The 19813-nt window shown below is 38.7% G+C and overlaps 2 protein-coding genes and 1 long non-coding RNA gene across 20 annotated transcripts in view; 1 reads left to right on the forward strand and 2 right to left on the reverse strand.

Annotated features, from left to right (window-relative positions):
* Positions 1-14899, reverse strand: part of Tomosyn (syntaxin-binding protein tomosyn) — a 35390-nt gene extending 20491 nt beyond the window's left edge. For 5 of the 11 annotated variants that reach the window (XM_089074991.1, XM_089074986.1, XM_089074987.1 and 2 more), the window contains exons 1-11: positions 14055-14898; positions 6928-7025; positions 5805-5987; positions 5421-5555; positions 3575-3638; positions 1944-2148; positions 1788-1863; positions 1526-1680; positions 1040-1331; positions 582-825; positions 104-351 (exon numbers count right to left, since the gene is read on the reverse strand). In XM_089074991.1, coding sequence (XP_088931117.1) covers positions 104-351; positions 582-825; positions 1040-1331; positions 1526-1680; positions 1788-1863; positions 1944-2148; positions 3575-3638; positions 5421-5555; positions 5805-5987; positions 6928-7025; positions 14055-14174 — 1820 coding nt within the window. In that variant the 5' untranslated portion in view covers positions 14175-14898. Of the gene's footprint in view, positions 1-103; positions 352-581; positions 826-1039; positions 1332-1525; positions 1681-1787; positions 1864-1943; positions 2149-3574; positions 3639-5420; positions 5560-5804; positions 5988-6927; positions 7026-14054 lie in introns of those variants that run through there. The other 6 variants (XM_011641253.3, XM_089074989.1, XM_089074988.1 and 3 more) reach the window with 5 other exon arrangements.
* The window catches only part of PTPMT1 (protein tyrosine phosphatase, mitochondrial 1), a 44403-nt gene extending 24605 nt beyond the window's left edge, over positions 1-19798 (forward strand). Inside the window, exons 1-6 of one of the 8 annotated variants that reach the window (XM_025218637.2) lie at positions 15358-15501; positions 16284-16942; positions 18149-18291; positions 19050-19130; positions 19259-19498; positions 19576-19798. In XM_025218637.2, coding sequence (XP_025074422.2) covers positions 16339-16942; positions 18149-18291; positions 19050-19130; positions 19259-19498; positions 19576-19704 — 1197 coding nt within the window. In that variant the 5' untranslated portion in view covers positions 15358-15501; positions 16284-16338 and the 3' untranslated portion in view covers positions 19705-19798. Of the gene's footprint in view, positions 1-15357; positions 15502-15760; positions 16943-18148; positions 18292-19049; positions 19131-19258; positions 19499-19575 lie in introns of those variants that run through there. The other 7 variants (XM_025218635.2, XM_089074995.1, XM_025218636.2 and 4 more) reach the window with 7 other exon arrangements.
* LOC148936971 (uncharacterized) lies at positions 16904-18155 on the reverse strand. Its single transcript, XR_016138811.1, has 2 exons — positions 17820-18155; positions 16904-17707 (listed from the first exon to the last, which is right to left on the reverse strand). It is a non-coding gene; the product is annotated as an uncharacterized LOC148936971 (long non-coding RNA).
* Positions 19799-19813: the final 15 nt, after the last annotated feature.

Here is a 19813-nt window from a genome sequence, read left to right on the forward strand (position 1 = left end):
ATAAAATTTATTTTGAAAACTTATCAAATTTATGCGCACAATAATGTCAACTTATAAAGTTTTCATCTATGTAATAATTGGCAATTTTATAAATCATACTTACAGGCCATATGACGAATTTAAGCTAAGGGACGTTATATTTTCGGGTTGTTCTCCGGGAGGTGCCGTTGTCAAACAAATCAATGTTGCTTGAAAACCGGCTGTCCTTTTCTGCAGACCTGTCTTGACTTTGAGTGGATGATTGAATTCTGTAATCTTTGATTCCACATTTCCCACGTTAGCCGGAGATTCACGATCCGGTGAGTTGTCCCCTTCTCTTCCTGGATCCACTGATAAGCATATTTCCAAAGTCTGTAATATCAGAAAAATCCATCTTTATTTTTTCCTGTAAAAATCATGAATACAGCATGGACAAAACACTATTATGGAAATAAGATTTACCGAAGTAGTTTAATATTTAGATTTAATATTTTTAATATTTAGAAGAAAAGAATATATTACGTCTCATTTTATTCGTTTTAGGTTTGCTAATAGATAGTAATGGAAAAAATAGTGCATTAGTAATCAAACAGATAACTCACCACTACTTCAGACATACTCTCAACTTTTTTAAATTTGAACAACACGACGTGCTTGCCGCTTCCTGCAATAGCTAATTTCCGACTTTCAGGACAAAGGAAGATAAGTTGAATCGCTAACGGATCTTCCTCAGAATCTATACTACGCGTTTTAGTTTTTTCGAAAAGTTTTGCCGTCTTTAGTTTATAAAGGACTTGTAATGTTCCTGCTGAAGCGTCCCAAAACTTTATACTGCCATCAGCATGTCTGCGAACAACATACATATAACTATAGAAATTTAAGGAACTTATTGATTATCGTCTAACTTATGATAGACAGTAACATGTATGTGTATGATGACATATACAATACGGACATGCATACATTTTAACAGAACTAAGACGTGTCATCATACACGTGCGATAAAAAAGACAGATTCATTATTTATCGATATGAAATTATCTATAGCAATATACATTACCCAGTGAGAATAATCTCATTATAACTGCTAGAACTGGAACTCCATTCGCCTCCGGAAATAGGCCATTCTTTCTCGCTAAAACCAGTTTTCTTCTGTGACTTGGATCCAACGGAATAAAATGCAGGTACTAGATCCGAAGGACAATCCGCGAAATATGCACAACACGTCACAGGAGATTCGTGAATATCCATAGGATATGGATTCTCAAAACAAGGGAATCCAATAGTTAACAAATCTATCACAACCAGATCGTTTTGTAGTAGAACAACAACAGCGTAAGGATCTTGAAAATCTGAAAAATGATAATAGCAATAATTACTATCAATTACTTTCAAATAATTATAAAAATAATTATAATATACAAATAATTATATATTGACGATATATATATATATATATATATGTATATCAAGAAATATTTGTATCGCAGTCTGTAGAGATCACAACTAGTAGTCATAAAAAAAAGAGTAATATTTTGTACTGTACCACTAGCCCATGGACTATCACATAGCACTATAAAGTCTATAACATTATGTTCCATTTCGAGCACCGTAGTAGTTTTTCCATGTATCACTGTAATGCTGGGTGTCCTCCCAGTGGTATCTTGTGCCAATCCACCAGAAAATATCACGTATGCTTCCCTAAAAGTTTACGTTAACTCGTAAATCACTTAAGATTAACGAATAGTTGTACTTATTGTTAGCAAAACTATTCTCTGATAAACGAAAAATATTTCGTATCATTTTACCCTGATCTCGATAATTTCCATTCTACTTTCTGAATAGATTTGCAACGTTCGGGTTCTCCATCTTTGGTGAATTTTGCTATAAAAGGGATATCAATATAAAAATTTTATATATTACACGACCGAATAAATAAATAGACTACATCAATCAAATCTCACCATGTGGATATGTTACACTTGCTGGCTTTAATTGCCGAACAGTCCAAGTCGAAAGAGAACCATCCGAATGACTGCACATAAATTGTTTACCTTCATGATGCCATGTTATCGATGTTAATGGCTCATCCGTTTGACATCTATAGTCAGCAATCTTGGTTTTTAAATCCCACAAAACAATTTGTCCTGTCGAATATCCTATAAGCATCTGAAAACAAAGCATTCACGCATATAAGGGAAGTGTGCATACCATTGTTAAAATATATTTCCTTGAAACAAGACACATGGATATATATATAAGTGACAAAATGTATTCTTTTACAATGTCTCGATTCTGTTATCATGACAATACATTTAGCATATACATAAAGAGGTCAGATATAAAAATGTAATGAACAATGGTTGCTACAAAATTTGTGCGAAGGGCACGGATAAAAACTCAGAAATACGATGATTGCGATATGATATTGATTTATCGATTTATTACAGAAAAGTGAAATGAGACGAACGAAGATTTTTTTCGTAATTGAAGATTATTTCAGCAAATTGTCTTATACACACATTACATGATCGAAAGAATTTATGCATAATATACAAAATGTAATAACTTGATGCAATTTTAATTAAATATGAAACTAATATACTTTTCACACTAAAGAAGTATTAATTTTTTAATTTTTGCAATTATTTAAATTTTTATTTAAATGTTTCATATTAAAAACCGTCAGTTTTATAATCTCAATCTTCAACAGTATTTTTTGTTTAGTGTAATCACTATCTAAAAACAACATTTTGCTACGATATGTTAGAGACGGAAAAATACAAGATACAACTAACAAAGATAAATTAAAATCAAAGAGATTTGTTGAGCACATCTTTAATAATCCATTTATTCTATACGAATAATTTAAAAATATTTTTTTATAATAATAGACAACATCTCTCCGAGAAATAAAATGTTGTTTTCTTATATAATCAAGAAAACTAAAATAGCATATAATATTTATACGAAATACATACATATATATATGTAAATATGTGTATGTATAATCAAATTTACAATATCAATATCAAAAACACAGAGAGTTGCAAACGCAACCCGTACACACAAACACTCATCACACACTCATGACTGCACAATTAATAGGTAAATAGAGGATATATTTGCATAAGGTCCGTAACAGAAACTCCGTTGTCAGAAGTTGTACTAACAATGAATTCATATAAAATGTGTAAAAAGATGAGTGATCATGATCGCGATATGATTTTTCATCGATTTAAAAAACCAATCTAAATTCATTTTAGAAGATCAAATAATGGACTTTCTCCTCGTCTTTTTCTTCTCTTAATGAAATAGGCGTTTCTGATTCTCTTTCGTTGTTTTGTACACACAACAGTGACAGCATGCACGCATGCACACATACAACATGCAAGCACACACTTGCATTTATTAGCTTGGATTTAAATAAATAATCCAAGTTTGTAAGAAAAAAATATTAAATAAACGCGCAAATATCTTTTTTCTTCTCTCTCTTTTACGCGTCACGATAAAATTGAATAATGTCAATCATGAAATTATGATAAGGATGGAATAATAATGCAAAAAAAAAAAACGTACTCAAAAACGCGCGTACCTTGCTCAAATCTAAAGGATTATCACTCAAGTGTACTACAGCACCAGGGTGAGTCTTTCTAGATCTGAAAAATATATATATGTATATATACACACACATGTATAAGAGAACCATTATTTTTGTGTTATTGTGAAACATATATAAAACTCGTGTGCAGACTTTAACCGCTGTATTCCATTGTAGTTCTATCATCATTGTATTTCAGCTTATTCAATGTGCCGTTAATATCTTTATATATTAATTGGCATTATATTATATTTTCGTGAAACACACACGAGAAGAAAATTGTGATTAGTTAGTACAGAAAAAATAAATGATAAAGCATTCCTAAATAGTTATAATAAACAGTCAAAGATTTCGTAGCGTATCAATGCCGAATAAATCAAATATAGAAATATTAATAGGCTTTGTCGGTAATAATGAATTTTCGGAAAGTAGAAGGAAGATCATAGGATTCGCTTACATAAGTTACTTTAAGTGTCTCGCTATTGGGAATTATTCGTAACTAATTATTCATTAACATCTGAGGTACAGTCACTTTCGTTATGATTTATTTACTAATCAAATAAATTAATATTCCGTGACGCAAGGGAATATTTCCCCGATAGGGAAATGTATTCATGCTGACACAAATAGACCATTATTTTGACTGTCAGACAATTTCGAACTGGATTTTAACGACTATTTATTTAATAACGATTATTTAATCAATCATCTGTAATTTAATTTCTGTGGAAATATTAAATCCCAATGGTGGTACACTTATAATGAGCACCCTTATACCATCACTGCCACATTCACATCTATCTGTCTACGATCAGGCACAATAAAGAACTACAGGTCTCTGACGTCTGTTCCTTTCAGTTTCAACAAAATATAGATATATAATACTAATAGAGCTTTCATTGGGGATAATCTCCACACGAACGTTATCCGTCCATCAAAATTTAATTGACCCATACATTCACACATTTAAAACACAATCTTGAACGACACATCCTTTATAGAAATTAATGAAAACGGGATCTGAAAATATATTATTCACTCATCTTTTTGAAAAATGTTTTTAAGAAAAATCTCTCTCGAGACACAGCAAGAGCTAACTTGTTATGTAAACGTTTTGTAAGGATTACACAAATAGCTAACATATACTCCTCTTAATTCATAATATTTTCTAAGCCACTATAATTACTTACTTAACGTTATTGTACAGATTTATAAGATTTATGATAATAAATTTCAGATCATGAGACGCGTATTTTACGTCGATTAATCTGTAATAAAACGACAGTAAGAAATTACAATGGCTTGGAAACATTTCAAATTAAAAGAAATATCTGCAAACACATATCCGATATACTTTCTGTGATACAAACTTAACTTGCCAATATCTTAAAACTTTCCTTAATAATTTTTTTTTTATCGTACGCTATATTGCTATTTCTATAGCAAGTCTCTGCTTTCCGTTGCTTTCAGAAAATTTCATTAAAACAATGCCTAATTAATCAAGCGCTACAAATTTAGTGAAGATTCGCATCGTACTATTGCCCTTTATACTGGAGATTCTATCGCTGAAATCAATCATGTTAAGTGGCAGTTCATTTCGGAATACTTACCTTAATGCAACACGAAAGTGTTTGTACGTTCGTAATTAATGGAATTAGAAATTGTAGATGTAGACCGGCATTAGAATTTGTTACGCTCCGCATGCTTTTATCGACATAATATATACTGTATATTTTGTTTTAATCATGTCGTTTGTGCAGATGCATCGATAAAACGCGCCGTTTCACTTATTTAGATTATCAAATGTCTAAGAAAAAAAAAAAAATATGCATATACTTACACTTCGATGGCCTTGTTCCAATTAATTACATATCCGGATAAAACGAACGTTTCAATGTGCAGTATGTGAATGTTTCCTCGCTCGGTCCCGATGTACAACCATTTACTTTGTAGCGGTAAATGAATGCAAGTGATTCTGTTAAAAACGAATATTATATTGTTTCCATTAACATTCGTTGCTGAAAAGTTCAAGCGGTTCAAGTAGTTTGCGAAATGTGAAATCTCACATGTATATCTCACATTCCACTCGTGTAACGTATGATTAAAAACTTTACATCCGTATAGGCGTGCTTTGTATGCACGAATCGTACGTATCGCAAAAGACGAAGTTCAAGCTTAAAATTAGGGAGAGTAAACGGTATCCCGTTGCGTGCTAATGACTGACCTGTCTTTCTGAAACTTGAGACTATGTACCACCTGCGGTATCTTCTGACGGAAGTTCCATAAATGCAAGGTGTCGTCGTTCGTGGCGGACACCAACGCTCCTTCGTTGATCAGAAATTGCAATTGCAGTACAGTCGCACCTCCCTCGTGTTTAACGTGTGCGTCCACGCCCGGTCTACCCAAACTGTGTTTTTTTTTTTTCCGCGTTGTTGGATTAATTCAGAAAAATATAAAATCTGTATCGAGAGAGATTGCGAGCCACATAAAAGCAAGCGAATTAATAATTCGCGCCTTATAATAATTCTGCATATTTATGCATAAAAAAATCCTCTGTTCTTTCGTGCAACAATTTATTAAAAGCCCGCGTAAAATAGCGATAAAAACAGAAAAATTAACGTTTTAGTATTTTCGCGGATTCAATAACTTCCGCGTTCCGCGTTCAGAGAAAGGCAAAGCTCTTTTATATTTAAATACGCGAAAGATTTCATTTATATCGAAATTGACAGCGCTGACTGAAACTGACTCTTTCGTTTATAGTTCATCGCGATAGTTAGTATGCCCACCGAACTGCGATGAGCATCTATTACCACACTTTGGCCGCGATAGATCAATGAAATCACTGACGTGTAAAGACACACGGTCGAAGAGCCACGGACCGACAGGACCGTGTAATTAATCCGCTAAAATTATACAAACCCGTTGACACCCGAAATTTTTTTAAGGCGGGCACACAAAAGCGAGTGACGAGTACAGTTTTTACTTCCGCCAGTGCAATATTCTCGGCGAGCGTTGTTTTACAAGGATCTCTGTGAGAACGAAATTACGGGACGTAATAGCGAGTACGTTAACTGGCGAAACGCGAGAAAAAATTCGACAGTTACTCGACGCCGCGCAGCGGCAAACGTATAACCGCAGAAAAAGAAAATCGGCAAAAAGAGAAAGAGCGAGAAAAGAAAGAGCGAGAAAAAAAAAAAGCGAAAATTATATTATGTTAGATGCGATATTAACCGACTTCTTTGCGGTTTTTTTTTTTTTTTTTTTTTAAATCGCGGCGCGTATATTTCTGCCGTCAGAAAAAAGGGACGCTTAATTGCCACCGTATTAACGATAATGTCGAAGGATACATCCTGAGGGATCCTGATTTAGTGCCAATAGCTAGGAGCCTTTGAACTGGGTCGAATGCCAACGCTGTCGGCTGATGCGGGAAGCCGTGTCTGAATGTCTGTAACATAAAAGGCGTCCGTTTCATGCCATCTTTCCTGCTTTAGCCGCCTGGAAGAGACTATTCATCCCCTGCAAGGGGTTGCGGAGATATATCAGACGCGGGAGGGAGACAGTATTGTTTCACAGGCTCCTATTGTGTACCTCGTGGACAACCTGGCTACTGTTAATTCTATACCTTTGTTGCCCGTAAATGTTAGTGATACGTATTGTTCGTCGCGGGTATTTAAAGTCGGCTTCATCGGGCATTATCCTCGATTTTCCATAAAGAGCCTGTTCCTCGTCATTAGGGGGGGGGGGGGGGGCCTGATACCGCGCGCGGTTGGAAACAAGTACGTACGTTTTCCTCTCCGAACTTGTAAAGAAATTTTTTCCCTCGCGTTCAAGGAGGTAGGTATTTTTATGGACGAAACTTACATCACGTAAAGTAAGACGACATGCGACACTACGGGCCGTATATGCCGATATAGAACGTCGTGGCTTACACCGTTCTCCGCTCAGGAAACTTGGCTTAAAACTTCGCTTCGCCTCGCTTTACCGTGTAAAGCAGAGGATGAGGTAATCTCGTGAAATGGAAGATGCGCCTCGGCCGTGCGCTTTTCGCGAAGCCCGCTGTCGCGATCAGTATACGTCAATGTCGCTACCAAAGTTAGTCGCGCTTGTCTGAAAGGAAAAAAAAAAAAAAAAAAAAAAAATTTGAAGGAATATATATCGCGATCACGTGAACGTGACCGAGGAAACTTTGTTTAGGATTAACCGCGAACGCGAACCGGTCGAAGGGGCGAACGAGAGCGCATGAAGGCGACATACACGCTTTCGAGGTCGATTTTGGTGCAGCGGGACTCCGCCAACTGCTTTTCGCTGCTGATGAAAACTGCCCTCGTTCCATTTCACCGGCCACCACCGCCGGGCGCCGGGCGCCGGAGGGGAAGAAGTGTGAGTTAAAATACGGTGATACGAAAGTTACGATCGCCCAGGAGAAACCACCTGCCCCGCTCGCCCTCCCGCATCCCTTGATTTCGCCAATGTCCCCGGGGAGGCTCTCCCACGCGCAATTTCCGCCGGGCCGGCTTGCCAGATCGCTGATGGAACCGTCGTCAGCACCGCAAGATGCTTTGCACGAGAAATTACTCGCGCGGAATAAGAGGATTGCGGAAGATTTTGGAAGCTACGCCGGTACCCGACCAAATAATCGCGGCTTAGGCTTATCGCGTAACTCTGTTAACGATGTGCACCTGACATTTATCGATGATATATCCGCTCGATGTATCTAATAATATCAAGGTTGATATCGACAATGACGTTTTGAAAGAGAAAGAAAGAAAGAAAGAGGGTAGGATTTTTTCCGCGTACTTTATCGCTTCATTGCGTGCGAGTAAAAAATCAGGTCAGAAATCGCATCGGTCAGACGGGTGCAATCCTCACGCTTATCACAATGCAGCATCGATAGAGTGCGCAATTATTAAATTTCTATTTTGCGCTGAAAGTTGTCGGCCGTTTCTCTCTCTTTTTTTTTTTTTTTTTTTTTTTTTTTTTTTTTTTTTTTTTTTTTTTTTTACGGGGAAAGTGTTTTCTACGTGAGAAAACTCATGCGCGAAACTGTTAACTTAATTCTGAAAAGATACGTCACATTTAACAAATTCAACGATCGCTAAATCTATCTGATTGAAAACTCACATGCATTCTGCATTTTGGGAAAAATTTAAATTAAGTATACAAAGACAGAAGGAGAAAGAGAGAGAGAGAGAGAGAGAGAGAGAGAGAGAGAGAGAGAGAGAGAGAGAGAGAGAGAGAGAGAGAAAATTTCGGATGTAATTTTGCGGCCGCAAGGAATTAATTCGCTCACGCAAAGCGGCGGGCACAGATTATCGTCGGGCAGAAAGCGTTTCACTCGATCGTGACGATTATAGCGTGACGATTGCATTGTAATTTGTGGCGACAGAACGGCTCACCCTACGCCCTGCAGGCGCGAACAATCCGAGGAACACATGCACGCGTGGTGTACCACATATTCTGCGGCAACAAATAAAAATTTCCCAAACCAGGCCAGCCGCAATATCGCAACACGTTCAAAATTTACAAATTCGTCAATTGATTGTGTTTCGTTTTGACAAGCGACGTGTACACACAACCGTAGCAAAATACACTGTGTGTGTGTGTGTGTGTGTGTGTGTGTGTGTGTGTGTGTGTGTGTGTGTGTGTGTGTGTGTGTGTGTGTTTATAAATAACCGCTGTATTTGGGATCCTACTTTCAGAAAACCCGAACCGCATATATAACAAAAGGTTTCTGCCAGCTAAAATAATTGAGGAAAAATTAGATCATATGGAACATAAATTCTGCGTTAACTGCAGCACCCCTCCGATTTTCTTCAACAAACGAAATGGCGAGATAGTAGCACTCCACAAATTAAATTGCGGCAAAATATATAATTGTATTATAAATCCGAACGTGGGAACGTAATAAATTTGTAAGCGAAAACAATATTTTATCTTTACACAACGTGCGTATTAAATAAGCAATTAATTGTTAAGCAATTAATTCTATCTCTTAGCGATATGTTCATATGAATACGGCTTTGCCGTACTCCGTTCGCAGCATTACGCACAAGGGATACGTTTATATCGCTTATATTAGCCAGGATAACATTTAATTAACCGTTCCGCGATATGGTCGTAATTTGTCGATACAGATAAGAATTAGTTCGGTTTTTGTTAAACGGTAATAATAATAAAAAAAAAAAAAAATAATAGACCGATAAATTTCGAAGATCCTAATTCGAAATTCCTAATTTATAAACTTTCTTGACACAAATAGTATGTGAAATATTTTTTTTTTTTAATATCGACTATTTTCGTTAATGTCCTGAAATACGGATTGCTGCGTTCACTTGTGCGGCAATTCGTTCAGTCTCGAACATCTTCGATCATCCGCGTTGTCTTCGAGATAGAACGGTACGGAGGATAAAATTGATGGTCTGGTCCAGGAGTTACGACAATGCGTACATAGAAGATATAACGAGAAATGATAGATACGGGACGAGATGTACACGAGTAGCCCGCAGCGTCGGCTCAATATCAAGGTTGCTATCAATTTTCCGCTAGTGAAAACTTTGACGCGCGTGCGTCGGCTTTACTTCGCTTTTTTTTTTTTTTTTTTTTTTTTTATCTAGAACAGAACGTCATAAAATAAAGGGAGCTGTTGCTCTAAAATTGCAATGGTAACCGGAAAAAGCAAAGATAAATCGTCCTCTAAATTATTTGCATAAAGGAAGTAATTATTCATATTATTCCATATCTATATCGTAAAGGGAACCGCGAGCACAAAGAAATATAATGAAAAATGTGGGGGACGGCGAACGGGGAAAATCATCGAAAATTCGTTCCTCGAGATTGAACCTTTCGCTCGATTTCGACCATGGGAATGGGATTTCCGATGAAACCTTTTCGGGGCAAAGCCGAACAAAGAGATATCGCCGATTATAATGGATTCCCATGGGAGGAGAGTAATATCTGCCCGGAGTTCTCGGCCTCGGCCGACGTGGAAAAATTAAAGAGTACGGCATTCGTACACCTAACGCCGGTATCGCCGTTTTGCGGTATATATCGCGAGCTCGAATTTATTCATTTCTGCATTTTCTATTATACGACCGGTAGCGCAGCTGCAGCGCCGGGGGCCATTATTTCCGTCCCGCTGACAGATTCAGATACGCGCGTGCTCAAATGAATGTACGTCGCGACGTAATTTCTAATTTTCTCGCAAGGTTCTCGCACATCTCTCTCTCTCTCTCTCTTTCTTCGAGGCCACACAAATTTTTTTTCCTATTTCTTCTTTATTCTCTTTCCCTCGCAGCTGAGCTGCGTGCGCGCAATAATTCGTTGCCTTCCTCGCGCTCGCGTTCGCTTCGCGAAAGATTGCGGCGGGAGTCGCACGATAAATGGTTGAAGAGAATTATCTCTTAAACAGATAGGAAAAACCTCGCGTTTTCCGCAGATTTATACGCGCCTCGCTCATCTCACTTTTATCGCGGCGAATCCCAACGAGTGAAAGATCGCCGCGAGCGTAAAAATTCGGGAGCGATCCTCCGACTTATCGCCGTGAAAAAGTCGTAATGTAATTAAGATCGAGTGTCCTGCGCCGAGTTACGCGAGGTCACTATTTATCAATGCACTCGAGCGTAGAGGTAGTAGGTAGTTCTAGGGTATATTGCACAATGCAATTCCTTATTGGCAATATTACCTATATAGCTACGAGCCCACGAGAGGGCGAGTAGTCATCATAACTTGCGGCATTATTGACAGATCTGTCACATGTGTCTCGTATAAATTGCCTTTATTGGGAGTACAAATGATACTTCCCCGCATTTTATTGTCCGCGGAGTTTACGTACAAAATATTAAACGATAAATTAAAATAATAACGAATACGTGTCAATTACGTGTTTCGTCGAACGCGTCTGCAATACGGATTACACGTCAATCTCGCGTAATATCAATCTCCTGTAATGTGTCGAAAATGAGATACGACGAGAAATATCGAGAGAGATAAGATAAACGCTGCGACGCTCGCAAACACGTACCGACGGACGATTTTCGAATTTCTGCCTGCCTTTTACGTCACTTTTTCTGATATACCGTTTTTATTATTAAACGGTAAGTGTAAACGGGAGAATCGGCGAATCTAGATACGGCATCCCGATATAGGAATTTCCTTCGACGCTCTTCAACCTTACAATCTATTATTATGTCGAGCGCGAGATAAAATTCCGCGACGCAAAGTTAAGTGTTAAGACTCTCTACTTCTAAGAGCCACGATCGATATTCATTAGTATGCTCTCAAATGTATCAGCCCCGAAAACCGGTTGCTCTGAAAATTTTCGCGGTGTGTGCCGCGGCGACGATGTATGCAAATGTTAGACCGCGCGATAAACCGCGCGGTCTCTTTCCCTCGAGATAAACCGTCGCAGCAATTATGCAGCGCATATAGCGTATCATCGTTTCCGAGAAAGAACACCGTCGTTTTGTTCGCGGAATAATACGTGTTACTCCTAATGCAAGGCGTTATCGTCGTTGCATAAATGCCCGACGAGGAAGCGAACCCGGACGAGATAAGCTGATTTCAGGCTACGCGCTATTTTATTCCCCGGCTAAAATCGACTTGATCGGCACGATCGGCTGCGCCTCGGGAGAATTCGCGAATTCTTGCTGCGTCAGCTCTCGTCTTCGACGTTTCCCGTCGTCGCGCGTGAAAATCGCCGTCGTGTGGAAAACGCGTGTCGAATCGATGCTCGCGAAAAAAAAACCGGTATACGCGCGTCGGACTTAACCGCTCATTCCTCGCCTCGAGGAGCGAGAAAATTAAAATAATAGCGGTGACCGCACGCGCGTCGCCTACGAGCGATGATTTCAGCAGAGACGAATGTGCAGAACGACACGTTCGTTGCGTCGTCAAGTTCGCGGCTCGTCGTGAAAATTGCAATCGTGACCTGGTTTAACGGCGTTTAACTTGACGGCTTTTCGACGAAGCGGTCTCCGGGAAGGAGACAAGCGCGGAAGGAAGGAAGAAAGGAAGGACACTCGCGAAAATCCTGACTGAATTAATCATCGTCGTGGGCAGGAACCGCAATGGGGAATCCGCGCGAAATGTTCCACGAGCGATTCAATTAAAATTGCAAATGCTCGGCGAGATCGCGAAGGCCGCGAATCGGGGCGCGAATCGGGGATCGATCGGCCGGGAGGCGTGTAACAAAAATACGTGGCGCATAAACGTGGTAACGTCTCTCTTCTAATCGCCCGCTCTCTCTCGTGCTTCTCTCTCGCGTCCTTCTCGTATCCGCTCGTATCGTTATCTGTTCCTCGGCCGCACGTAACCGGGATATTCGCACGAACCGAGGTACGCGATAGTACGATATCAACTTCGCCGACAGTTACCGGACGACTTGCCCCGAGTAAATAGACGGGACAATTTTGACGCACGAAACACGACGGGCCCCCCCCCTGAGTATCGACATCCATCGAGATGTTTACGCTCCTCTCTTCGGCTTATGTACTCTGGAACTAGACAGCCGAGCAAGAGGTTCTCTCTTGACGAGCACACGAGCTGCCTCGTGAGGCTTAGGCGCTCGCGTGCCTCGCGAGCGAGTCAATTTCGAGGAGCACGACTTTGGAATTATTTAACATGAAAGCTCGACACGGAAATGCGAGCATGTGGCTTCCAGACTTTCGGACAGACTTTCGCTCAGAGAATCCCCCTCGAAGCCAGGAAACGGGACGTAATAAAAATGAGAAACAGAAATGCCGCTCCTTCGCAGACTCCACTTCGCAAAGTGCATACTCGCGAGATACGCGTACGTCGAAAAATCAAAATAATTGCTATTGATATGAATTTATTCATATCAGTAGCAATATGAATTCCAAAGAGATCAGATTACGTAATCTCTCGATATTGACACGGCGCGTTGTTTACACAACCCAAAGAGTGGAAAGCTCTGAACCGGGACTCGGAGGAAGAAGCTTTTACTCGACGATCATTCAGACGCCGCACTCAAGACGGCGGATAAAAAAAACGTACACGATCGTATCTCTCTAATCCAAGTTGAATCCAAATAGATCATCCTCCTTCTTCTCGACCATTACATAATGTAACGGACAATATTTGCACGCGCGTAGGTCTGATTAAAGCCAACGCTATCTAGTCGGCCGCCAGTGGCGTACTTTCTCTCACGACTGATCCTATAAAATTTCTAATTACGCGAGTTGCGTCGTTCACGTTTCATCAATCGTTCGACACCGCGACGGAGGAGAACCTCGGCGGATCTCATTCCGCGCGCGGAATATCCCGAAATAAATGACGTGGTTCGCATATCGCCGGGAGCTTTTTCCTCCGGGACTTTCTGTGAAAGTCTGCGAAAAATGCGCCGAGGACGACGTGTTATCGACGTGTTATCCACTTTAATTAGGGCGAAACAGAGGGTAGGAGGGGATTATCGGAGGGGGGAGGGGGAGGGGGCGAACTAAACGTGCTCGGTACTGACCTTCTTAACTTGAAAATGCTCCGGCCTGAGGTTCTCGACGATCTCCTGGTCGGGCTTGGCAGGCTGCGGGACCGACGACCGGAACCCGTCGAGTACACCCTTGATCGTGAACTTCTTCATCGCGTCTGCCAAATGGGGTCGGCCACTCGGGGGGGGATCACATGTGCAACCGTGCGTGCCGTTCGGTCCCTTCGTGTCCCTCCGTCCGCTTCTCTGCGAGATCACGGCTGGGGGATTCCAAGATTCTCTTTAGGCTCGTGTCGTGCTGGCTCGTCCACGTCTCGTCGGTCCGAGTTCATTCGCGGAAATCCAATGACATGTTCGCTCCCTCGGCGCGATCGACTCTCGGCGAGATCGAGACACGCTGATGCTGCCGCTCTGCCTGAGAGTGATTCTCTCTACATTTTGACAGATCGGACGTATCCGTGGACGTGGCCGTGTCAGTCGTGGAGTCGCACCGTGCCGTGCCGCGATGCGATGCGATGCGATGCGATGCGATGCGATGCGATGTGATGCGATGCGATGTGATGCGATGCGATGCGATGCGATGCGATGCGATGCGATGCGCCGCGCTGCGCCGCGCCGCGCCGCGCCGTGTCGTGCCGCGACCGCGGATCCGTCTGAGGTCCGTTCTCGCGGGATCGGTCCGTGCAAGTCCTACACACCCCCCGGGGTGTTACGGGCAGAATAACGGTACACACGAAGACGACCGTCGCCGTCGGCCGACCGTTTCCTCACACGGCGTCCTCCCGGACGCTTTTACACCGTACGCGGTTACGCCGAGCGCGGCCGAGACGTGGCGAGTCTTGTTTTCGTAGTTGACGGCAATGCGGTGTTGTTTAATCGCGCCAGGATCAATAACTGGCAACAGGCTCATGTGGAGTTTCGCACGGCCGCGAGCGCCGAGCTGGACGCGCAATCGCGAGCGGGTCGCCTCCGCGATTGGCCGGATTGTCGCGACGCGCACGCGACGGGGTCACGGATGCCCTGGACGCGTGAATTTGCACACGTAATCATCGGGGGGCGCCCGTCGAATCGCCACGCTTCCCGTCTACGTGTTCGCGTATCGTGGCTGTCGGTTACTCGAAAAAAAAAAAAAAAGTATTATCAAAAGTATTATCGTCGAGGCATAATTACAATTGTGTCATTATTATTATTATTATTCGACGAATGTCGATATGTCACATTATGAGATGTCACCTCCAGCTGTCTTGAGATGACGTTTCCTCGAAAAATCAACAGTCACGATGCATAGACTATCTAGAGTAGAGATCAACATCACGGATACGATATACTTTGTAAACCGATCTTAAGGCCTCCCACTTCACTCGAGATCCACGAAGTCGCAAGTCATGTGACACAAATTTCAATAACAAATGTTATTAATAAATGGATAAATTATAAATTATTAGCCTATCAGTATACGTGTATCACATACTATGAAATGGTAAAACAATTTTATGTTAAATCTCGGTTAATTTAATTAATATCAGTAATTTAATTGGCAAAATTGTTTATGAAAAATTTTAATTATTCATCTGTAATCTCTCTTTATAACGAAAACTTAGTAATTCTTTTCATATCAATGAAATAATTGTGATATTTGATTAAATCAATGATTCATCAACTAATTCCAAGCAAAATATTAATGCGATTTATTCCTAACTTTATCTTTTTTTTTTTTTCTTTTCTTAATTTATCTAATCTTTTTTAATCTAACTTTTCTTCTTTCTTAAATAACAAAAAATGAATATTGCTGCGCATGTAACCAAAGTCTTATTTTTTTTAAATGAGTTTCCTATACCATTTATTTTTCTTCTTTTTTGTTTGTTCAACATGAAGAGAAAAAGAGGGAAAATGAATCATGCAAAAAGTTCAGCTAAAAAGCAGACTTAAAATATATATTATTTGATAAGTCGATCCTCGTTAGACCAATGGTTCGCTTTGTTGAAATTCACCTTTATGTAACTGGCGCTCATTGTTATTTTGATTTGGTCGAACAGCCGATAACCCTCATGATAACCTGCGTGCTGGCCTGCATTTGCCTCACATGTTCTATTATTGTCACATGATTTATTATCCTGACACATTGGTAACAATGTTCAATTTATAATACATATCTTTGGAGACAAAAGAAAGACTCCCGAGGTATCTGAAACAAATATATCGGCACTGGCAACAAATGCCGACAAGTTTGCCTCAGTCACGTGTGTCGATTGTGTGTTTTAGAACTTATGAGAAAGAACGATCGCAATTTGAGGAGGATTACCGAAGACGCGGCACGATGACAAACACAGGAGGTAAAGTAGTCGCCAATCTGCGAGAAAAGTTCGTGTCGCCGAACGTATTGCGGTGGTTCCCAGGACATATGACGAAGGGTCTGCGACAGATGCAACAACGATTGAAAAATGTTGATTGCATCCTAGAGGTTCACGACGCGCGGGTACCGATTTCTGGACGTTACGCAGACTTTAGCAGGACCTTGATCGGCGTGAAGCCGCATATAATCATCTTAAGCAAAAAAGATCTAACGGACAGGAAACAAACTGAAAGTGTAATCTCTACGTTAAACAGGGAAGGGCTGTCCAACATGATCCTTACAAACCTCAAAGATGATCAGTGCAAAGGCATGAAGAAGATTTTATCCTTAGCCAAGAAATTGATATTAGATTCAAATCGTTACAATAGAATGGAGGAGGAATCATATTCCATGATGGTCATCGGTGTGCCCAATGTTGGAAAGTCCTCTCTGATTAATCGTTTGAGAAGCAATCATCTTCATTTGGGCAAGGCTACTCAGGTCGGTGGAGTAGCTGGTATCACGCGTTCCGTATTGACCCATATAAAAATATCGGAGGATCCAACAGTATATTTGATTGACACCCCAGGTATTTTAGCTCCTTCCATCAAAGATATACATGCTGGTTTTAAACTAGCCTTAGTGGGATGTCTACAAGATCATGTCGTGGGATTACAGCTGCTTGCAGATTACTTACTTTTTTGGTTGAATAAGAATGGTCGATTTGAATATGTAGAAAAATTAGGTTTACCAGAACCAAATGATAATATAGTGTATGTGCTTACATTTATCGCTGCAAAAATAGGAAAAACTATAAAAATAAAGAACTACAATGGACAGTTAGAAGTCAAGCCGGATTTTAAGACTGCGGCAGATTACTTTGTTAATTTATTTAGAAAAGGAGACTTGGGATCCTACTGCCTAGACATAGATTTATTAAACATGTCACAAAGTTAGTTTAGCCTAATAACAATTGTATGTAAATATGTTTGTACATATTAATTTATGGTAATAGTTTTTAATCGAAAAAAAAATATAGATTTTCATAATTTTACATGATTCTAATATCTGAATTCTAAAGCTTTGTGTTTACAGTGCTAAAAATCGAGATCTCGAATGAAAAAAGAATTGATCAATTGCATGAATTCGGTTGATTTTTTGCGATTTTTTGCGATTTTTTGCGACAATTCTTTTTCCGTTCGATTTCGGATCGATTTTTCCACATCGTGGACGCAAAATTTAAATATTGAAAAAGCAAAACCTTGAGAAGATTACCTTTCCACTGTATCTCATCCTTCAAATAACTTTTGATTATTAGTGTTGAGATTTTATTTTTAACCGTTTCATATTTATCCTGGAAAATATATATTTTTTATTACAAATACGAGTTTTTAAATGATAAAAAACACTTGTAAATAACACTGCACTAGATAAAAAAAGCATATCGCATCGGTAACATTCCCCACCATTATTCTGTTATATTCTTTCACTTCTTCGGGGGAAGGTCAGCGAGGCTATATATTAACATACTTGTGCCATAGAAGATGTTTCTTTCGTGTCTTCTGATCATCGTGCTACCTTTAAAACTTATACGTGAATTGTGCACACAGTATGAAACGAAATCGGGATAAATAAAATCGATTTATTTGACACGTTTTTACCGTAATCATATGTACCGTTATGTGATCGGTAGTCTCGAATCGGAGAACATTAATTTCAACGTTTCGTAAACATTCCAAACTTTCAATTTTAAATCATCAATCGAGCTAACACTTTTCTCGGAATTAATTTCTAGCGAAAATGTTTGCGAGAGTAACATTTTATCCAACTTTGTTTTACAACGTTGTTATGGAAAAGATCACAACTCGAAATTGGTACGATAGGATAGACGAGACTGTCATACTGGGCGCCTTACCATTCCGACGATCGACGAAACAGGTATATTTTTGTACATTAATTTTTTATAATAGAAATTAAGGATATTTCCAGGCTAAGTTAATTTTTTTCAATTAAATTAAAGTTGATGCCATAAAATTAATTTGTTACGTTAAAAGTTGCATGAACAAAAAACTTAATTACGTTAAAATTAAATTAAAAGCTAATTTCAAAAATCGTCTACATCTACATTAATCATCTATATTAAATTAAAACGCTTTTTTAAATTATATTATTTTAATAAAATAGAGCTTGGAACAAAAAAAATTTTTAATTAAAAAATTAATGTATTTGAAAAAATAATTAGCTGAAGTTAAGAGTTAACTCATTTGAAATTAAAAAAAGTTAAAAAAATATTAACTTTGAATATATTTCTGATTTTCTAATTATTACACAACCATATTTCATATACAAAAAAAAGTACTTATAATATTTTTAAGGTCTTTTATGTTTATCTCCATTTACTGAATAAATATTGATACAAATATTATAAAACAGCTGTCGTCATCATTTAGCATATTTTAATGTATAATATGTATAATATGTAATATGTATAATATATAATCTATAATGTGTACATGTATTTTGTATTTTTTTGTTTATATAATAATATATTACAATATATATATTAGAAAGTATCATGTTTTAAACATCATCTTTTACTATAAATACATTTCATGTGATAGCTGAAAAATAAATTAAAAATAGTCGAATAAAGTTTCTTATATGATTATATATAATTTACATTTTTATTTTTTTAGTTGATTGACGATGAAAACATTAAGGCTGTCGTATCCATGAATGAAGATTATGAATTATCTTTATTATCCAATACGGAGAAGGTACGTAGTTTTTTTTTTAAATTAAAAAAAAGTTTTGAAAATAAAATAAAGTATTAAGAGACAGATATAATGTGAAATAATAAACTTATGCAAAAGTCAGAATAATAATAGTCCTTTCCTTCATTCAGGAATGGCGCAAGCACAACGTAGAATTTCTGCAATTGTCTACAACAGACATATTTCAAGCACCTTCTCAAGAAAAACTACAGAATGGTGTAAATTTTATTAATAAATTTCGCAATGTATCAAGCAGAAAATTGGGTGACAGAGGTATCGTCGATGGTCGCAATCAACCTGGCACAGTTTACGTTCATTGTAAAGCTGGAAGAACAAGAAGCGCAACACTCGTCGCGTGTTATTTAATAACAGTGAGATATCCATATGCATTTCAAAATTAATAAATTTTAATTATTTACAGCAAAATCTTGTCTTTTCATATGTCTAGAAAAATAATTGGACGCCTGAACAAGCAGTGGATTATTTGCGAATAAAGAGACCACATGTACTGCTCCATACAGCACAATGGTCAGCGCTAAAGCAATTTTATACGAGACATATACAAACTACATCATAGCTAATATTTTTTTATATATTATTTTATTGATACTATAAATTTATATGAATAGAATGGAAATGTATAATAAATAAAAATTATTTACTTATTTAAATATTATTGAATTATA

The sequence above is a fragment of the Pogonomyrmex barbatus genome, unplaced genomic scaffold (assembly GCF_055798465.1).
Source record: "Pogonomyrmex barbatus isolate J1 unplaced genomic scaffold, ASM5579846v1 scaffold18, whole genome shotgun sequence".
Taxonomy (NCBI): Eukaryota; Metazoa; Arthropoda; class Insecta; order Hymenoptera; family Formicidae; genus Pogonomyrmex; species Pogonomyrmex barbatus.